This window comes from Dipodomys merriami, unplaced genomic scaffold (assembly GCF_024711535.1).
Source record: "Dipodomys merriami isolate MVZ:Mamm:240054 unplaced genomic scaffold, mDipMer1.0.p SCAF_27, whole genome shotgun sequence".
In the NCBI taxonomy this organism is placed as follows: Eukaryota; Metazoa; Chordata; class Mammalia; order Rodentia; family Heteromyidae; genus Dipodomys; species Dipodomys merriami.
The window spans coordinates 15,467,356-15,489,868 of NW_027204159.1; the positions used below are offsets into that span (position 1 = coordinate 15,467,356).

Sequence of the window (22,513 nt, forward strand, 5' to 3'; positions counted from 1 at the left end):
AAAGTTGTAAAGTTCGTCTTAGACACAACAACCTGCACATCTTATTGCTGCAATGGACCCACCTGTATCCCCATTTAAACGATTTGTTTTTCCCCTTCCCCTCCACAAACTACACCGACATGAAATACAGTGAAAGCAGGGGCTATACTGTGGGGGAGGGACATACAAAGCAACAAAGAAATAATCCTATAAACGTGTTAGAAACAATCGCATGAAAGAAAAAAAAACATTTGAATACATATCTTAGGGTTCATTTCCCTAACATCACCTTATCTTTTTACTTGTTAATTAGAGATAAGACCTTTTTTGTTTTGGTCGGTCTTGGGGCTTGAACTCTGGGCTTGGGCGCTGTCTGTGCACTCTTCAGCTCAAGGTGAGCGCTCTATCTCTTGAGCCATAGCACCACTTCTGGTTTTCTAGTGGTTTATTGGAGATAGTCTCACAGAGTTTCCTGCCCAGGCTGGCGTTGAACCAATCCTCAGATCTCAGCCTCCTGAGTAACTAGGATTACAGGCGTGAGCCACTGGCACCGGTAGAGATAAAACTTTTAAGAAAAGAGTTATGACATCAAAGACCTTTGCAATTGACTAATAAATGTTCACATTTCTTTTATTCATCTGTTTACTTCTTTAGTTCAGAATTCAGAATTGTATTCCATTGATAACTAAAGAGATTATTTTCATTTATAGTCTTTAATCCTATTTAGAAACTACATCATATCTCCCATTTTATTTGGCATATGTCGACTGGTAAATTTTTACAGACTATTATTGTTAGTGGTGGTGGTGATGGTGATAATGATAATGGTGGTAGTAAAGGTATGGTGGTGGTATTTTTGGTTTTGCTTCAACTCCTTTCATATTATCTGTTGTGATTTTGCTGTTTTTAGTTTTTGCTTATTTTCTGTTGATCCTTTCTGAACACTTCTATTACCAGATTTTTTTCCTTATATTAAATAATTCCCTGGAATAAGAAAAAAAATCTGATTTATGTAGTACTTTTATACTGTTACTTTTACTGCCTTCTTTAACTTTGTATTTTTCAATTTTAGAAGACTTCTATTGATTACGTTATCTTTTAGTAGGTAATTATTTCCTGCTGAACAAAAGTTGTTTACTTTCAATATCAATTTTCTACTACTGATATAATTATTTACTACTGATATAATCTAGGTCTCTTGGGATGAACACATTATTTAAGTGACTTAAAATTTTTATTCAGTCCTGGGAAGGTGGCTCAGTGGTAGAGTGCTTGCCTTGCATTCATGAGGCCCTGGGTTCAATTCCTCAGCACCACATAAGCAAAAAAAGAAAAAAGCCAGAAGTGGCGCTGTGGCTCAAATGGTAGAGCGCTAGCCTTGAGCTGAAGAGCTGAGAGACAGTTCCCAGACCCAGAGTTCAGGCCCCACAACCGGATCCAAAAACAAAAAAACAAATGCTAAAAAAAAAAATTATTCAAACTTCTTTGTGTCAACTATTAAAACCATTCTACTCTTACCGTTTCAATGAAAGAGATCTAACTAATAATCTATTATTATAGAGTCTGTTTGTTTGTTTTTCTTGTCAGTCATGGGACTTGAACTCTGTCCCTAAGCTTTTTCACTCAAGGTTGGCACTATACCATTTTGAGCCATTTCCCAGTTTTCTGGTAGTTATTAGTAAATAAGAGTTTCACAGAGTTTGTCTGCCTGGTCTAGCTTCAAACTGCAATCCTCAGATCTCAGCCTCCTCAATAGCTATGGTGGCTGGTTATTCTGTAGTTTTTAAATCAGTTCAGAAATAGCCTTTGAATTATTTTAGTTTTGAATACATGGCCTTGAGTGGTAGAACCATGTTAAAAGTTAATGTTATTTTTGTGTGTGATTTCCTATTGTAGAAACAAGTACTAGAAATTTTTTTTATTCTCATAAAATAATTCATAAAGTATCATCACAGAAATACTTAATTGATTGTCAAAGAATAGTACTTATGGCTACTAGAGTTCTCATAAATCCTGACACCCCAAAGGCTAGACTGATCTGCTTTTCTTGTTTTTATAGCATCTTTGATACTGTGTGAACCACACTGCTATAATTCTGTATGTACTACCTTTCCAGTAAACTATACCAGAGGAAGTACAGTGCTTGTTCACCATTATATTCCTACCTTCTAGCACCCTTTATACATGGAGCTTAATTAATAGTTGGGAAGTTTGTAAATGTACAAACCAGTGTAGTATATTGTGCAGTATATTGAAGTGCAGTATATTGATTCTAGAAGATGTATGAACTCACTAGAAACTTTCCCTAATTTTTCCCAAACAGAGAAGGCATAAAAATAGGTAAAAATACACAACAAACATCATCGTCATCATCATCATCATCATCATCATCATCACCATTATTATTGTGCACATTTGTTTTTCACAGTCATCTAATAAAGTATTACTTTTTATTAAAAAAGTATAAAAAGCCAGTTTGGGCACTGTGGAGAGCAAGGATGATAACCTTGAACCTTATGAATAGGAAACATAACTTCAAATCCCATATTTTTTAATCAATAAAGGGAAGAGAAGAGAAATTCAGCAAGATAAATCATATCATAAAGACAATAGTAGGGAGCACTTATTAGAACACTGTCTTGGATAGTAGAAACAAACATTTTGAGTTTTTATTTTTGTAGTAATGTGAAGGAAAACAGGAGGTGTCAAGTGTATTTGATTTTGGCAATTGCGGGACAATTACTTGGGTCTGTAGCTCCCATATTTTCAAAACCTCAGGATTTTACTTGGTTCCTGGGTCCTTGGGGGAAGTTTGATGAGTAAAACTCCTTCTTAATCCTTTGATTATTTTGCATAGTAGGCTTTCACATAGATTCCAAATGGTGGAGAAAAGTGTTCTATTTTAAAAACCCATATAGATCTCTAGCTCTTTAGATTTTTTTTTCTGCATTTTGTAATTGGTAGCTTTGCACCTCATTTTTCTATCTTTGAGATCTTGAATGTTGGTTTTTTAGCAGTAATATTGGAGATAGTGTGTATAAGGTAAAACTTACAAAAGTCAATCGTGTGTGTGCTTGTGTGTGTATATACCATTATGTGTGAATGTACACGCTGCTATTACATGATTAGGTATCAAAGATGAGGACAGTAACTTTTAATATCTTTACTAAGAGCATATTATGTAGATAAGAGTTTATTCCTTGTTTTTAAATAAAATCAGTATGTTTGCTCTTACAACATTTCAGTACAATACTTTTCAGTAAATTAGGGGCTTTCAGAAAGTGATTGTAGGTTTTCTAGACAAGTGATTAATGGCAGATTGCCATTAGTTTTGGCTCCTGGTTCTTCTCACTGAGCCTCTTGGCAAGTTATTTTACTTTTCCATGTCTCTATTTTCTAACATACTAAAAGAAGAGAATAATAAATCTGTCTGAGAGAGCTGTTAAGAGGATTAAATGAATGAGTAAAAGCCCTTAGAACAGTGCCGGACACACAGTAAGCGCTCAGTGAATTTTTTTTTATTCTGCTTATGTACCTGTGATGCATTCATTCATTTTGCAAGTGTTGAATGTCAAATCATTCAGTAAATACCTTTTAGCTCATTGCTATTAGCTGACATTGAAACAAAATTAGAATAAGGCTGTTGTTGCTTTCAAAGAACTCTTAGTTTAAATGTATAGACAAAAAAAAGTATGCAGGAAACTACAGAATGATATATAAGGTTTGGAGGTCCAGGATGAGTTTTTAGAATCACATGGCAGATGAACTGGACCCTGTAGGGATGGTTCATATTTCAAAAGGTGAAGTAAGGAAAGAGATCTTGGCAAAAGTTACTGGGCTGATTATTGGTGTATTAACAATAGTAAAGACTAGGGTTTGTGTGGAGTAAAATTGAGAACTGGTAGAGCAAAAACATATCCCAAATAATGCCAGGCACTGAAACATTTATGAGGCAACAATCATTTAATAATTTTTAGCAGGCAGGTCATAAGTTCAACTCATCAGTGTATTTAGGATAGGATAAGTCAGAGAGAATACTGATTGATTAGTTTGTTGGAAATACTCAAGTATGAAAAGAGCCCTGAGGTTTGATGCAGCTGTTTGAAGTACTGATGTAACTCTTTTCTATTGGGAAGCAAGTTAAGATTGGGAATTGCCTTGATAGAGTTTGAGTATGTGATTGAATATACTCTACTGAAAGAAAAAATTCAAAACTAAACTTTGAAAATATTTTTGCCTTCCCTAGAAGTTGCCAAAACAAAACCACGTCATGCCATGAAACGGAAGCGGACAGCTGATAAGTCCACCAGTACCAGTGATCCTGTGATTGAAGATGACCATGTTCAGGTAAAGAAAAACCCTTGTTTTTTATCTTGTCCAGTTCTGGAGGCATGCAAAGAAACTGGGGTGTTTATTTATTTATTTATTTATTTTTTTGTCAGTCGTGGGGCTTGAATTCTGGGCCTGGGCGCTGTCCCTGCACTCTTCAGTTCAAGGCCAGAGCTCTACTGCTTGAATCACAGTGCCACTTCTGGTTTTCTAGTGGTTTGTGGGAGATAAGAGCCTTATGTACTTTCCTGCCCAGGCTGACTTTGAACTGAGATCCACAGATCTCAGCCTCCTGAGTAGCTAGGATTATAGACATGAGCCACTGACACCCAGCATGTGTTTATATTTGTATAGTTTCTTCATCCTAAAGGAAAAGTTGGGAAGTTGCTTTTCAGTGAAAGCAATTAAGCTGCATAAAGAACCAAAAAAAATACTCATGGTTAACTTCTAAATTTTTCTCTTTGTAGGTTCTTGTATTAAAATCAAAAAATCTTGTTGGAGTTACTATGACCAATTGTGGAATCACAGATCTTGTGTTGAAAGACTGTCCCAAGATGATGTTCATCCATGGTACATATTTGAGTCTGTGTTGTACAAGAGTATAATGCTACATATGCATATATGCACACCCAACCTACAAACACTCAACACTACAGAACATTTTTTAAATTATTGTTGTTATTAAGTATTTTACAAAGGGTTAGAGTTCCATAAGTCAGGTTATGAGTATAATGCCTTTTGGTCAGTGTCACCCCTACCTTTGTTCTTTACCATTTGGAACATTTTTTTTTAGTTTTGTCTTTGTTCCATAGTTCTCAAATAATAACGGCGGGGGCCCATGAGCTAAAATTTGGTTATTTTGTAAAGAGCCTCTTCTCCAAAAGTTAATTGCTCCCTGATCTGGTAGAATAGTAACTTAACAGCATGAGGTTTATCTACAACCAGATACCTCTCTCCTCTGCTTCTGGTTCAGCCATTTGCACTATATGATTTGAACATGTTTTATACATTAATGTTTTGGAGTGAGAGTATATTTCATTGAGGTGATCAGTCATGTCTTTATAACACATTATAATTAGTCTAAGCCTACTTTTCGGTTCCACTTCTGTCTTCTTGCCTTCCATTCCACTATGTACAGTCATGCATTTAATGTATGTCTTTCTATGATAATTTTCATGCCCTAACATGTATATGTCTGTCTCAAATAGAGCATGCTGTTTTGTGTGAGCTTTTTGTAAAATTATCAAGATTAGATTCATTCCTTTTACTTGGGCAAGTTATATATTCTACATTTAATTTTTGCTTTGCTTTGTAAAATATGCAGAATTTTGCTTAATCTATAAAGCATTTGTGAAAGTTGAATGTACTGATTGACAACCCTGTCTTTGTGTGTATACATACACACATACACAGAGTACAGGATTTGACCTTTAGTAAGGGCCTGATACTTGTATCCTGTCAGTATATCAAAACTTATTAAGGAGCTTTGTTTCATTTTATGGCTCCTGTGATTCTGATAGTAAACAAAACAAACCCCATTAAAAGACACTTAACTAAACACTTCAGTCAAACTAGAAACAGGTTAATACATCTTCCCTGAATTCTAAAACTCTGGAAGCTCTGTTCATTTTAGAGTTAATACTTTTCTCCATTCCAACCACTTAGGTCTTTGTTCTTAAAATATCTGGTAAGTCACGGTCTCCTATAGCAGTTTCTTCCTAGAAAAGAACATTTTAGGTTTTCCAAAATCTCGGAGATCTTAGAGCAAAGTTGCTCTTTGTAGATAGTTTCCTAGCACCCCAAGTTGAAGCTCTTGAGCATCTAAAAGAACCTCAGACATTGTTCCTTGGCATCTCTTTCCTTTTTCTTTGAAGGGAAGGAAAAAGTTTCTCTTGATGAACCTCATTGAGTTTCACCTTTGATGTCCCCTTACCTGTTCCAACAGTGAAGGATCACATGACCTCAGGTTCAGCCTTCTGCCCTTTAAACCATATTGTTCAGTTCAGCTTCTCATGAGACAGAGGACCTTAGATAAATAACTTAGTGTCTAGACACCAGCTAACTAAATTAGTGGCAGATGAAATTACTAAATGAGATTAGAGCTAACTTAAAACAGATTAGGTTTACAGTTGAGAATGATTCAGTCCTATTACCATCTAGTCCTTTCCCTAATTCTTAACCTTCCTGCTTCTGATTCCTCTTCCATGCTACATAGCAGAAAATAAACATCAAATGGAGGACACTGGTTCAGTGTTTAAACAAGGTAGAATGCTTTGGAACATGATGAGATTTCTATCAAGCATTTTAACAGAAGATGCCATAAAAATGTTTTTAAAAAATGAAGCAAATCAGCTTTATGGCTCTATTATTGCTTTTCTTTAGTCCTTGCTTCTTGAGTTGGAGCAGGTTGAAAGTTGTGATATGAAAAAGGGAGGAGCACTGGAACTGTTCAGTAGTAGAGTACTTCCTACCATGCATATGGTTTTGGATTCAAGCCCAGCCATCTCACACACACACACACACACACACACACACACACACGCACGCACGCACGCACGCACGCACACAAAATTAAAAGATTAAAAATTTCTTAAATTGACATAGTAATACACTAAGATGTACAACTTAATCGCAAGTAATGCATTAAGATGCATTAATTTTAATTGTACATAATTAGGCACAAAGACACAGTTGCTTGTTTCCATGACCTCCTATTTGATATGTTAAGCAAGGGTACTACTTCGTGATACTTCAGGCCAGTTTTTTCAGTAGAACTCTCTGCAGTGATGGAAATGTTCTGCTTCTAGGCTATTCAATATGGTAATCAGTAGCCATGTTTGACTTCTGAATAATCAAACTAAGACTAGTGCCTCTGGAGTTAGTGATTTTACTGTATGTTAGTTTGTTTAAGTTTAAATAGCTTCAGGTGGCTAATGGCTACCATATTGTACTATAGAGCTTCAGATTGAAGTATTTCTACTTCTTTCTTTTCAGGATTCTGTTTTTATATCTATGATAGAGATTAAAATCAACTCTGATAGTATAATTCATGTGTATTATAAAATAATTCACATATACTATATACATGAAAATATATCAGGTTATTTAGCTATTAACCATTGTGGTATTTAATATTTAATAATTACTCTATTCAATAAATGATTCCTAAACAGTTAACCATTTGAGCAGGTTATTTTTCTGAAACTTGGTTTCATTGACAGTAAAGTTATAGAAAAAGAAGACAGTTCAATAACCCCTCAAGCATAGGATTACCAGATTATTTTGAAATTAAGAGAATCACATCTTCAAATCCTCTGTGCTAGTACTTGACCTTTGTTGGAGATGTTTTCCACTGCCATGTCTTGTGTTAGTAAATGTCTGGCTTCCAGCAATGCTTCCAAATGGGTTATGAGTTACTCTCTTACTTGTATAAATTGTATAGTTTGTTATTGTTCTTATTTTGCAGCTACCAGGTGCAGGGTACTGAAACATTTAAAGGTGGAAAATGCACCAATTGTAAACCGATTTGATTATGCCCAGTGCAAGAAACTGAATATGGATCAGGTTCTAGACCAGATACTAAGAATGCCTCCTGAGAGGAACCGTATCATATACCTACGCCCAATGCAGCAGGTGACATGCTTACTATTATTAATTCTTCTCTACTAGATGGTTGTAAGTTTTTAGTAAGTTATATTCAGTGAGTTTTATTTAGAAAGTTTTTTTTTTCTTATTAAAAGTTACCTATGGGTAATATCTCTATCTCAGGTTTCAAACTGATTGTAGTTTTCTTTCTGATATAGCATATTCCTCACATTTTTTTGTGCACAGAACTAAAATAAAAGAATATATACTCAGGGTAATTGATATTTCAGCTAGTACCTGTGATATGCCAGATCACCTTCTACGACATAATAGGATAACTGCAGTTATTCCTAAGAATAACCTTGTGTGTGATATGAGTTTAAATGAAATACTAAACAACCCTTGGTGTTAACCTCTGGGCCAAGCACCAAGAGTCAGTTCAATAAATTCTTGAGTGTCTTCATATTTAAAATTTGCTGCATGTTGCCAAGTGCCAGTGCTCACACCTGTCATCCTAGCTATTCAGGAGGCTGACACCTGAGGATAATGGTTCAAAGCCAGCCTGGGCAGGAAAGTCCCCGTGAGACTCACTCTTCAACTAGCCACCAAAAGCCAGAAGTGATGCTGGTTCTCAAGTGGTTGGTAGAGTGCTAGCCTTGAGCAAAAAGCACACAGGGACAGTACCCAGGCCCAGAGTTCAAGCCCCAGAACTAGCAAAATAATAATAATAATAAAAATATATAGTATAATATATCTATATTATATATATATATATATACATATATATATATATTATTTCAAGCTGAAGAATGCTAAAAGGTTAGCCTTCCCTCAAGAATTTTACCTTCCTATAAAGCAGTTAGCAGAGTTACACTTATATTACTCTGGGATGGAAAGGTGGAGTTTTATAGCTGGAAAGAAAGAAGACATTCCAAGAGAAGAGAGCATTATGGACACAGGCTACAAGGAACTGACCTTAGGCATAGTGAATGGTCTATTTGAATAGGGTTCTTCACATTTAGTTAGGTTATACAGTCAGTAGTGAAAACAGTAAAGAATATCCTCAGAAGTGCATTTTGAGTTCCCGGAGATCCATTACCTGACTCAGGATTTTCTGGCTTAATGGAGTATTTAAATACCAGAAATAAATCACTGTGTCAGCTGGCCAGAGAATTTGCACTGCAAGCTTCATTTTCAAAACTGTTTCTCTGTCCAAATATTACTACAACTACTAGTATTACTACTTCTGCAGGTGGACACACTAACATTAGAGCAGAAGCTGTTTAGTGGTCCCTACCCCTATCACATCTGTATCATCCATGAATTCAGTAATCCTCCCAATGTGCGGAACAAGGTGCGCATTCGCAGCTGGATGGACACCATAGCAAACATCAATCAGTAAGTAATTCCATGGCCCTGAAAGGCTTCTTCAGGCATGCCTCCTAGTAGAGATGTGAATTATTTGAAATAATTCTGAGTTTTTCAGGCTAATGTGTCATGTATATATGATTATGCGTTAATATATGTGGCTTTTTATTTCCAAGCTTAGAAAAGCTACAAGAACCAGTTACATGCAGATTTGACTGTGTCCTTAGTTGTAAGACATGGAAAATAGGTCAAATTGAAGATCTTAAAACTAGAATATTTTACATTGTCCCAAAGTTGGACCTTTTTTAATATATTTGTTAGATAAATGCTGTATTAAGTACTCTCTGTTTATGAAATTTGCCTCGGGTGGCTTGCTTTCTTCCCCTGTTGTGATGTTGGAGAAATTCAAGAATGTCATCTTGAACTTGGCTAGACCTATAGTCTCTACTTTAAGAAAATGAGAGGTATTAGTGAGTCAGTGTTTTTTCCAAGATGCTTGGTAGAATCATGGCCTTAAGTACTTGTGTTACAGTTGCATTCTACTTTATGCCTAACATTTTTAGCTTTATAATTCTTATTTAATTTTTCTCATTGCTTCCAGAGAACTTATTAAGTATGAGTTCTTCCCTGAAGCCACTCGAACTGAAGAAGACTTAAAAAAGTACCCGAAATACCCCTGGGGAAGAGAAATCTATACATTAGAGGGTAAGTATTTGCCATTGATGAGAACTGATGTAAGAACATGTCTTAGGGAAGATAGAATGGTGGTCTTACAATGAATGATTTGAATTCCTTTAAGAAGCAAGGACCAGATAAGTATTGTTTACCTAAATGAGTACTATATTTAAGAGTAAACGGATTGGAACCTGGCTCAATCTGTTTTGCATTTTACATTCCACTAAGAATATACTCTAATTTGGTGCATTTAGCACTCCCACATGGCAGCACTTTTACATCTGTCTTCTTATTGTAGGTGTTGTGGATGGAGCTCCGTATTCCATGATTTCTGACTTCCCTTGGCTGAGGTCACTTCGAGCAGCAGAGCCCAATAGTTTCGCCCGATACGATTTTGAAGATGATGAAGAAAGTAATTCTGATCTGACTTGACTTGTATTCTCTAATTTGAGTATATTCTACTTCATTAGTAACATTCTGTGTGAGAGCACTACAGCTTTGAAATGATTTTTCATGTAAATATCTTACACATACACATACACTACCCTGAGAAAAGCAGCTATGAACTTTACAGTAGAGTCTCAGTGGACTTAACTGGAGATACACAATGAGGAGAATTCCTTCAAACAGATTTTCTATCAGATTTTCTGTAGAAAAGTAATTCATTTATTTTTTAGTGCTGGACATTGAACCCAGGGCCTTAGGGAACTACACTCCCAGCTGTCTACTTATTTTAACCTTGTTACTTCATTGAAAAATTGACTAAAAATAATATTTCGGAATTGTTGCATTTCTGCAACTTATGAACCACTTCTGTAGCATGTGGGAGCTTGTCATGGTATAGGTACAGGAATTTGGGGGAAGCTTTTTGTGGGCCTTGTACTTGTAAGGCAGTTACACTGTACCACTTATGCCATGCCTCCATGTCATTTTTTTCTTTGTTCTCAGACAGGGTCTCATGCTTTTTTTTTTCCCAGTGTAGTCTCAGACCATAATGTCCCTGTCTCCCTTATAACTGGGATTACAGTCATGTCCTACCATACCTAGTTGGAGGAAGCTTTAAAAAAATATGTTAATATGGTTTTTATTATAAAAATACTGTACCAGAGGGGTTGCAGTTACATGAATAAGGTAATGAGTACATTTCCTACCGAGCATTGTTACCTCCACCTTTGTTTTTCCCCTGACATCCTTCCCTCCCCAATCCCCCCTTTCCCCCCACTTCCACATCCCCATCCTTCACCCTCATTCCCACTCCCACTGAAGTTGTAAAGTTCATTTTCAACATAGGTCTTGTATATCTCATTGTTACAATGGGTCAACCTGTATCCTTATTTCACTATTTTGTTATTTCCCTTCCTCTCCCCAAATTAGGAAAATGTATATATAAGATTCAGGGCACCGGAATCAAATACAGTGAAAACGGGGGTTATACTGTGAGGAAGAACATACCAAAGAAACAAAAAATGTAACATACCCCTCGGTACAGTATCTTTACAATTAAGAAAAAAATTACATAGTATATTATAAATGTTAAAAACAATAGCAAGAAAGATAAAACCACTGTGTCCCTATCTTGGGGTTCCTTTCACTTAACATCATCTTATCTGGTCATATGTACATAGCTTTTGACCTCTCCTGCTTCTCCTAGACATATACTAGTTGTTGCAAATAAGGGAAACCATGGGCCTGGCTTACTTCACTTATGGTAATTTTTTCCAAGTCTTTCCATTTTCCTAACAAATGGGGCAGGGTCATACTTTCTGATGGAGGTGTGTGTGTGTGTGTGTGTGTGTGTGTGTGTGTGTGTGTGTGTGTGTGTGTGTGTGTGTGTGTGTGTGTGTGTGTGTGTGTGTGTGTGTGTGTGTGTGTGTGTGTGTGTGTGTGTGTGTGTGTGTGTGTGTGTGTGTGTGTGTGTGTGTGTGTGTGTGTGTATCTCACAGGGCATCTGGGTTGCATGTGTGTGTGTGTGTGTGTGTGTATCTCACAGGGCATCTGGGTTGCATATCTATGCTAAGTAATGCTGCAACAAACACACTTGTGCTGGTAGCTACACACTTGTGCTGGTAGCTTTAGTATGGCCTTGTTTGTGGTCGTTTGGGTAAATGCCCAAAAGTGGGATTTCTGGTTCATAGGGGAGCTCTCTGTGGAGTCTCTATGTGTAGTACTGCTTTCCAGAGTGGGAGAGCAACTTTACAATCCCACCAACAATGCAGTAGGATTCCCTTTGGGCCACATCCCTTCCAGCATCTGTTATTAGATTTCTTGATTATGGCCATTCTAACTGGGGTGAGGTGGAATCTCAATGTTGTTTTTATTTGCATGTCTTGTATGGCTAGAGAAGTTGAGCATTTAAGTCTTTAGCCCACTTATTTATCGGACAGTTATTTCTTTGAGGATTTATTGTTGGGGGATTAATTTTTGAGTTCTAAGTATGTTTTAGATATGTCCATTGTATGGCTGGTGAAGATCTTCTCCCAGTCTGTGGGCTTTCTGTGCTAGCTATGTCCTTTACTATGCAGAAGCTCTGCAGTTTCATGCAATACCATTTGTCCAACATTTCTTTGATTTGTTGTGTTTCTGCTCTTTTATTCAGAAACTTTCAGCCGTGCCAAGGAGCCCTGGAGTTTCTCCTATTCCCTCCTGTAATGTTTTCAGGGTGTCTGCTTTTACTTCGAGGTCTTTTATCCATTTAGAGTTGATTCTGGTGCAGGGTGATATATAAGGATCTAGCTTTAGTTTCCTACAGGTGATTAACCAGTTTTGCCAGCACCATTTACTGAAGAGGCTGTCTTTCTTCTATTTTTTTTAGCTCCCTTATCAAAGATTAGGTGGCTATAGGTCTGGGTTCATTTCTGGGTCTTCAGTTCTATTCCATTGGTCCTCAGGTCTGTTCTTGTTCCAGTACCAAGATGTTTAGATTACTATGGCTTTGTACTAGAGTTTGAAATTTGGTATTGATATTCCTCCAGCACTATTCTTTCTGTTAAGGATCGTTTTTGCTATTCGGAGTCTTTTCTTGTTCCATATGAGTTTTGGGGTTGCTTCTTCTTTTTCCTTGAAGAATGAGGTTGGAATATTGATACGTATTGCATTGAAATTGTAGATAATCTTTGAAAGTATTGCCATTTTCACAATGTTAATCCTCCCGATCCTGGATCATGGGAGGTTTTCCACTTCCTAAATTCTGCTTTAATTTCCTTTTTCAGGTTTTTGAAGTTTTCATCATAGAGGTCCTTCACTTCTTAAGTTAATTCCTAGGTATTTTATTTTTTGTGGGGCTATTACAGAAGGAGTTGCTTTCCTGTTTTCAGCCATGCTCTTCTCATTGTTGGCATACAGAAAAGCCATTGATTTTTTTGAGGGTTAATTTTATACCCTGCTACTTTGCCGAAGTTTTGAATCAGCCAAAGTAATTTGGGAGTGGTAGTCCATAGGATTCTTTAAATACAAGATCATGTCATCTGCAGTGAAGGAGAGTTCATCTTTCCCTATTTGTATTCCCTTTATGTTTTCATCTTGTCTTATTGCTATAGCTAGGCATTCTAATACTAAATTGAACAGAAGTGGAGAGGGTGGACATTATGTCTCATTCCTGAGTTCAGAGGACATGGCTTTAGCTTTTCACAATTAAGTATAATGCTAGCTTTAGGTTTGTCATACACAGCCTTTATTTATTTTTGTTTTTTTTTTTAATTGTGAAAATACTGTACAGAGGGGTTACAATTACATGAGCAAGGTAATAAGTACATTTTTTTTTCTTTTTTGGGGGGGGGAGGTCCGGTCGTGGGGCCTGAACTCTGGGCCTGGGCACTGTCCCTCAGCTCTTCGGCTCAAGGCTAGCGCTCTACCACCTGAGCCACAGTGCCACTTCCGACTTTTTTCTTTTTGCTTATGTGGCGCTGAGGAATTGAACCCAGGGCCTCACGCATGCAAGGCAAGCGCTCTACCACTGAGCCACCTTCCCAGCCCCATAAGTACATTCCTTATCAAGCATTGTTGCCTCCTCCTTTGTTATATTGAGGAATGTTCCATGGATTTCAGAGATAGCTTTTAATACAGTTTTTTTTCTTTTTTTTTAGTGGGTCTCTAATCATGTCTGCTGTCTTAGTCATTAGACTTCTCATAAAACCAATTAGGGACGTATGCTACAGGTATTCATATATCAGCTATAGATGTTGGAATATTCATGGACTATCTTAACAGATTTACTTGCTGAGTGATTCTGACTACCATATGCATCTCTCTCATTTTCTTTCTCTTCCCAAGGTACTATCTATGCTCCTAGAAGGAAAGGACAGCTGTCTGCAGACATTTGTATGGAAACAATAGGAGAGGAGATCTCAGAGATGCGTCAGATGAAGAAGGGCGTATTTCAGCGTGTGGTGGCAATATTTATCCACTATTGTGATGTCAATGGAGAGCCAGTTGAAGATGACTACATTTGATTCCTCCTTCCTAGCAATTCCATCAGGAAGCAACTGGAGCCATCCAGTTGGAGAATACTTCACAGGGACTTGGGGCTTGGAGTTGGTAAGGGAGGCCCTGGCTCAGTTTGGTATATTATGTAGGATTTGTATGAGAAACAGTGAAATTCTATTCAAAGATTTGTACATACAGGAAATATACAAACACACTTTCCAAAGTACCAACTTTATATCATATGTTTATACAATTTAATTTAAAATTTCCTTTTAATGAAGGCAAATATTTGAAAGAGTTCATTTTGTTTATCTTTCACGACTTAGTTCAGTGTCAGTTTTGACTGAGCCGTTTCCTCTATTCTTAATAATCACCACCCTCCCCTTCAATCTGTGCCTTTTTCTTCTCGAGCAATGCTGTTTGAGTAAATCCGTTGAAGAGTATTTGTGTCTCGAGTGCTTTTTTGTTACTAAAATATCAACTAAATTCCATAGTCAGAGAAGGCTATATGTTTCTGTACAAAGATGTGGTTCCTTTGTTTTCTTAGTGTTATAGTGGCCATATTTTAAATAAAAGGATTCATGACCTTAAAAAACTGAAGGGGAAATGGAAGAGTTTCCAAAGCATTTCTAGTTATTTATTTCCATATTCAATTGTGTATATGCTTTATCTTAAATATAAAAATAAAAGTTTATTAAAAACTTCTCTTGCCTTGGACTTGAATCCTTTGTTTTAAAGAAAGTACTGCACAGAATGTGCATTTGTCTAAACAAATTCTGTTATTTCAAATCTCTAAAAATTCTCTAGTGGCTAGATATTTAATAGAACTCTATGTAGCAGAACATTAGAATAGGTGGAATTTACCAAACTATCTGGCCATCAGGAGGTGGCTGTTCTTTCTCAGGAGAAGCTGCCATGTCCTGAAATGATGGAACTCGTAGTCCAGTGTTGTAGAGCAACTCCAGCATTCTCAGGATCGCCACTGAATGTCTAGCTACATGACCTTAGCAAATCTTATAAGCTGGAGGTCTTTGTAAAACTTGTTAACATAAGGACAGAAGGAATTATGGTATGTGTACGGTATAAAGGGCCTCCACAATTTGCCGAACCTCTTCAGTTTCTGGGGATTCACTGATGTTCCAAGAAATACTACTCACCTTCCTTAGGACCTAGTATATTCTGGGTAGAACAAGAATGCAGGTGCCTTAATTCCATTGCACTTCCTCTGTAGTTACTGAAATTTTTCTCATTAATGAGGGTGCCAGCAAGGTTTTCTAACATGTAACAATTGTACATGATTCAGTATCTGCAAAGGCTTCTCAAGGCTTTAAAATAATTCTTTTCATCTATTTATTGTATTGTCATTACCCAACCTTTCTTTTAGTGAGGAGAATATTCCTCTATTTGTATTAAAATTATTGTTATTTCTGCCTTGTATTGAAATTACAGAATTACTTAGTCTGTTTCCAAACAAATCCCCAGCCTTCAGTAAAAACCCATTTGTACCTTGTTTCACTGTAACTGTAACAATGAAGTCATCTAAATAATACTCAGATGAGCCACAAGAGGCCCCTATTCTTTTTGGTGTACCCTCTAAACCAAACTAAGCCAAACCCTAAAAAATATAACAGTGTGAGCTAAAAATCGTTGTAAAGATGCCAAGACTGGGCAACTGAAAACAGCTCAGAAGGTGCCCACTAGTGAAGGCATTTGATAACTATATAGGAATGACTGATAGTGACTGCCCAGCAGCAGAGGGCAGCAAACTATAGTTAACTATATAGGGAGTAAATGTTCTAGGTTCAAAAAGCCACAATTACCTGGGACATAACTCCTTACATTGTAAAAGCCTTCAGCAATATAGATGAGCAGACAGTTCTGTTACAGTATAACTTTATTATGGACAGAAATTTGAATTCCACATCATTTCACAGCACAAAATACTACTCGAATTTTTTTTTTACCCAGGCAGTTAAAGAAAAAGTAAAAACCATACTGAAGTCTTACAGACCAGGTATGCATCCCCTCCTCTAGGCCACAGTTTACCCACACCTGCTCTACAGAACTGTTTCTCTAGTTGTCTTCATCAACTGAGCTTGTGGGAGTGTCTGGCATGTTTTAAATAAGGTTTAGGTATTTCATAGGTGATGGATGACTAAGTTCATGTCGGTATCAGAACCTGATACCTCATGCTGCCAGACATGCGAATCCAAATAACCGGCACACCATTCTTGGGATGACTTCACTTACAGAGTCATTAGACCTGGGTTGAGATTCTGATTTCCTTAACTATTGCCTGACCAAGAAACCTTCACAGCCCCAGCCTGGAAGCTCCGTGTCGTCATCTGTAAATTTATAACTATTAACATTACCCCCAGGGCAATGGTGAGGGTCCAACAGGGACCTATTACACCGGACAGCACAATGCAAATAGGTGGCATTTACACCCACTATAATTATAAAGGGTAATTCTTGGGCTGATCTTTCCATAACCTGCCCCTTATACTATCCTGGATGCACAATGATGCACAGAAGACTGGTGATTCTATCCAAAGGCTCACACAGCATAGAAACAAGCAGTTATTATTTTTTTTTTGGGGGGGGGTATGCTTGAGTTTGAATTCAGAACTTTGCACTTGCTAGGCAGACACACTACTAGCTTGAGCCATTTAGCTTTCATTTGACCCATTTTTCAAACAATGTCATGTTTCGCCCAGGCTGGCCTGGACCACAACCGTCTTATTTATATTTCCTATGTAGCTGACATGACAGCACACCCCACCCCGCATAGTTTTGATCAGTTGATGTGGGAATCTTGTGAACTTTCTCATCTTGGCTAGCTCCCAAACATCATCCAATTTCAGACTCGGGTGTGAGCCAGCACAACCAGCTGAAAGCATTTTAGAGTACCAAGAACTTTCCTTTCAAAATAACACTATAACATATGCATGGTTGGTTTTGTAGGTTAAATACGCTTGCTTAAAAGCACACATCTAAGAATTAGTGGAAGCAAGATGTCATGAATCTGACTCCATAGCCTGTAGGCTTTGGGCAATTTTTCAGCCACTCAGTGGAGAAGGGCAGGTCAGCCCATCACTCAGTGCCTTGGGTGACAGAACCACTGCCAAGTGTAAGCTATTGCTGCCCTTTCAACCTGAAAGCACCTTCATTAGGTCAATACAGTCATAGGAAAATGCCCCCCCACACACAAGATACACAAGAACTTCAAGGAACCAACACTGCAAGCTCTAGTGTTGATAGCATGAAATGCACACACAGCCATGAAGAAGAAATATTAGGGCGTACAGTTGAAAAGCAAATTGCACATTGCATATAGTTTCCATATGTTGTGTGTGTACATTCATACATATGAACAAAATGAAACCATGTTTTTATATATCCATTTATACATAACACCTAAAAATTCTAGGATTATTTTTTCCAATGATTTGTGGAAGGTGAGTGGAACTGACTTGGACCATAGGGAAATCTTGCTATGTAATTTATATAATATGGGTAGTTAGAGCTTTTGAGGTAAGAATAGATCTCTGGAATAAATTACTTATTATAAAGAGCCTGTGTCATATAATTGGTCTATTTAGAAATAAGATTAATTCAAAAGAGGAAGAAAGCCCATTGTTAGGATGAAGGAAACTAAAAGTTTCCATCATTTGTTCTGTATCAGCTCAATATCTTCAGACAAATTGCTTTCCTTGACAACATCTTTTCCCTCTTCCATAAAACGAAATAATTCCTCCCACAAGCTGTCATGAAAGGTACAGAGATCTCGTGAAAACACAGAAAGTGCCTGCTGCTCAGAAAGAGTTGCTGCTCAATGGAGACAGGGATCATATCCAAAAATGTTCCAGGTTTCAACCAAGAAATACAGGGTATTTATATATACAGTGACTCTTTGCCTTCTACAGGGGTCACTCTTGGTATGACCAACCTCCATGAATATCAAAACTAATGCTTTCTTTGGCTCACAAGTCTAGCTTTCAGATAATTTAATATTATAATAATTATAATAATAATTATATGTTCTGGGTGGGCTAAAGGAGAAAGAAACAATCTGAAATGAATATAATGGTGATTTTAGGTCCTATCAGTTCCATTCTCTGTTTCCTAAGGGTAAAATGTATCTTGTTCCGAACCAATGGTTCCCCCAAAGTTAGTAAGTTCCTCCTCTTCTAAATTCCCTTTACCCTCTTCCAGTTAGCTATAGAGTCCCTTGGGGAACAGGAGGTAGCTCTCCAGCTCCCTGAGTCTTGTGCTCATAAGCTGAATTGTGACATCTAATACAAATTTAATGGCCTCTTCGTTTTCATTGGTTTATCTCAATGGCTTTCTATTTGGGGCAAGCAACATGAATTTTCTTCTGTTTGGTATGCTTATATAATTATGCCATCTGACATAAATTCATGCCAGTGAATTTATTAAGTATAGAAAATACTTAATGAAAATATTAAATCGACTGCCCAGACAAGTGGAACACATCCTTGGTGAAGCTCCTCAGGGTGGTCCTAGGTGATCTGTACTAGAACACAATGATCCCAGCTCCAAGACTGTCTGCATTTTTCGGAAGCAAGCCAGGCAAGTGCTGCTTATGGCTCACAGCAACGTGTCATCTATCCCATATCTAAATGGATTAAATTCAACCCAAATTCTCATTCTGGGTTTTCAACATTGGCTGGAAAAGAGATAGCAAATTTTGACCTAGAGAGGCAAGTCTATTAATCTGTGTTTCTCTCTGAGATTTGGTGTTTCTGGAAAGATTTTGACCATAACAAAGCAGAGTAATAACAGAGAAAAATACAAGGGAAAATCAGCTCTGAACTCTCACCAAAGGTAGTCATGATACCAAAGGGAAAAGGGCAGGCAACACAGCACCAAGCAGACATCATTTTGATTTTCCTTGGAGACCATTTGAAAGGGAATTTAGTGATCTCTACTTCCTAGTCCCTCTCAGGGCTCCACCCCCATCTATTCTCATACTCACCCCACAATCTCCAGCTAGATAGCAATCTTCTTCAAGACAGAGTAAATGAGCAGCATGAAGTGAAAACAGTGGTGCGAAAAGAAGGCAGAATCTCAGAAAATAAAGGTTTTTTAAATTGTTTAACTAGGGATACAGGTGGACCCATTGCAACAATGAGATGTACAAGATGCTATGTCAAAAAACGAACTTTACAACTTTGGTGGCGGGGCGGGGGGAATGTAGTGGTGAAGGTGGGAGGGCAGGGATGGTAGGGGAAAAACAAAGGTGGAGGCAACAATGCTTGATAAGAAATGTACTCATGACCTTGCTCATGTGCTTGTAACCCCTCTGTACGGTATTTTCACAATAAAAAACTTATTTAAAAAAAAGAAAGAAAATAAGTGTTTTTGTTTTAGGATTTGGGAGGCAATGCTGGACTTTGAACAGAGTCTTGCACTTGCTAAGCGTGCTCTACCACCTGAGTATTGTTTTGCCTTTTCAGTCTTGCTCTTCTGCTCCTAGCCAGCCTCATGCAGCAAACTTTCCACTTACACTTGCTACGTTTGGTATCGCACTAATTTGTTTTTACTCAAGCAGGCAACTAATTGGGTGGAAGTTTTACTCCTTCTGATCTCTGCCTCTCTTCTCAAGTAGCTGGGACTGCTAGGAATGAAGATACTACTCCTGGTCAAGTTCTTTTTCTTTTTTAACAAACATGTACTTGGATGTCAGTTGAAGGAGTAGATTTTATTTCTTTTGCTTCCTAACTGCTAATGGTGAGGGCTGGATTGGGAGCTTGAGGATTGCATATTCCTCTATGGGAGAGTCAAGTTGAGAGGAAGCAGAGTGAATCCCTTCATCCCAGGCCTGGACAGAGTCTACATGGTTCCACTAGCCCTAATAATTGCCAAGACCCACACTGGACATTTGGTCTGTCACTATGGCATCCCTACCCTAGTCTAAAGAGACAGCAAAGAATGCTTGTCTGCAAAAGAGACCACTTGCTAAATAATGATAAGGGTCCCCCATTCTTATAATTGCTGGCCTTTTATATTCTGTACAGGTCACTGGACCAGCTAGCAGACACGTGTGAGGATAGAATGTCATCACGCTTTCCTACCCTACGTTAAAATTTTTGAATCCCTAGTGAATCCAAATAGCTTTTTAATATGGGAAATTTGCCAATTAGAAATAGTATTTTGTACTCATTATCTTGCCCATGTAATTGTAACCCCTCTGTACTGTATTTTCACAATTTAAAAAAAAAGCTGAAAAAAGAAAAAAAAAAAAGAACTAGTATTTTACCTAAGTGGATGTGATGTGCTTTCTAAACTTGCAGGTAAAGAAGCATTTCACGAGGAAGTGTGTGTGTGTGTGTGTGTGTGTGTGTGTGTGTGTGTGTGTGTGTGTGTGTGTGTGTGTGTGTGTGTGTGTGTGTGTGTGTGTGTGTGTGTATTCTGTAATATAGAGCCTTTTGACGGAAGAGGGGGGGCATTAAGCAAGGTTGACAGTTTACTAGCTGCTTCAAAGTACCAAGCAGTTGCTTGGCTCAGAGAACAGAGTCAATATTCAGGCAGCATGTGGGGAGCTCTGGATCTCTGCATTAACTCTTCTTCCCTTCTGCATGAGAAATGAAGAAGTATGTCAGTTCTGAGGAGGGGAATTCGCCCTCAGAGCAAGGCAGTTTCCATCACTGTGATCATCAATGTCCTGGGGCATGGGATTCTCATGGCCCAAACCATGCGTGGTCACCTGCCTTGGTGCTCCATGGATCTGACCACCTCTTCTCACAGTAAGGTTGAGAAAAGAGGAATGGACAGTGAGTTCTGCCTCCATGGATTAAATAGGGGTCAGGGAGGAAGCTGTGGCCTGTGGTCACTGACAAAGAAGGATCAACAGACAAAGTAGAAAAGCAGGGAGACTTCTGGAGCTCTTCTTTGAATTCCAGACACATCTTTATCTGGTAGTACACGTTACACAGAAACTAGTGCTACTGCACACCTTCCCCATTCTGTTATGTAACAACTAGCAAGGAACCTTTTGAATATGGTTTTCTTTTTTGGTCAGCACCCAGATGATTTGTCCTCAGTAGTCAGCTTCTGGGGGATAATTTACTCTAGATGAACTAAGATGGTGAAAGCTTTCACATTGCAAGGAAAGCATCTTCTTAGGTGTTTGGAGGGAATGAGATGTTGCTAAAAGGTAGAGAAAATCGAGCCCAGGGAGCTTCACAGTTTCAAGGACATTTCCAAGAAAGAAAATCAGGTTGTGGTTCTTCTTCGCTCAGACTGTAATGCTGGGGCTGAATGTCCCTAAGCAGTGACTTCTGAGATAGGCTTAGCTTCCCTCCCATACCAAGGGGTGGAGCCTCTGCCCATAGTCATGGGAGGGAAGGGAATGGAGATTAATTCAAAGGACTCAGTCACAAGTATGGCAGTAAGAAAATGGCATCTTCACACACACACACACACACACACACACACACACACACACACACACACAGCAGCAGCAGCAGCAGCAGCAGCAGCAGCTATAAAGGTGTCTTTTGGTAATGGTTCTAAAAGCAAACTCTAAGCACTCTCTCTAAAGCCATAGAGACAAAAGAGACAAAAGCCAAAGGGACAAATATCAAAGATAAAAAACGATGTACATAACTCTAAACCCAGACTGCACTTCTCTGCTCCTAGACAGACATCTGGCAATGGATGCCATCTAACTTCATTAAGAAGTTAGTGATTAATTCCACTACCAAAGCACATCTGGAGGGAAAATTGGGGATGTATGGTTTTGAGAGAAGTCAGAGAGGGGTAGGCAGGTGGCACATCATTCTTTTCCAATATTTCCAGGCTAAGATGTGGGCATTTTTATAACCCCAGATGGGAGCTGGATTAGTGACAGACTTGTGTTCTTGCAGAGGACACAACTTCCTTACAGCAAAAGCCCCTTCTCCCAACAGGAAGAACTTAGTGTGCTCCTTTCCCTGGCAGTGTGCAAGCTAAACCCGACCACTCTTCTTCGATGCAGTGAGACAGCATCTGATCTGAAGTCCATGTCTCCTCAGTGTCAGGCTGTGGGTGTTGTGTCCATCACTGTCTTCCTTATGCCTTTGCCAGGCCCTCAGCTCTGCCTGCTTCCAACTTCACTGATGGTGATGAGGACTGGGAGTGAGGCCAGTGC

The 22,513-nt window shown here is 38.2% G+C and overlaps 1 protein-coding gene across 6 annotated transcripts in view; it reads left to right on the forward strand.

Annotated features, from left to right (window-relative positions):
* The window catches only part of Fbxo38 (F-box protein 38), a 50,419-nt gene extending 35,378 nt beyond the window's left edge, over window positions 1-15,041 (forward strand). For 5 of the 6 annotated variants that reach the window (XM_070036342.1, XM_070036345.1, XM_070036346.1 and 2 more), the window contains exons 16-22: window positions 4,226-4,326; window positions 4,776-4,878; window positions 7,775-7,941; window positions 9,146-9,291; window positions 9,863-9,966; window positions 10,235-10,348; window positions 14,206-15,041. In XM_070036342.1, the coding sequence (XP_069892443.1) occupies window positions 4,226-4,326; window positions 4,776-4,878; window positions 7,775-7,941; window positions 9,146-9,291; window positions 9,863-9,966; window positions 10,235-10,348; window positions 14,206-14,384 (914 nt within the window). In that variant the 3' untranslated portion in view covers window positions 14,385-15,041. The remainder of the gene's footprint in view (window positions 1-4,225; window positions 4,327-4,775; window positions 4,879-7,774; window positions 7,942-9,145; window positions 9,292-9,862; window positions 9,967-10,234; window positions 10,349-14,205) is intronic. The other variant, XM_070036347.1, reaches the window with a different exon arrangement.
* Window positions 15,042-22,513: the final 7,472 nt, after the last annotated feature.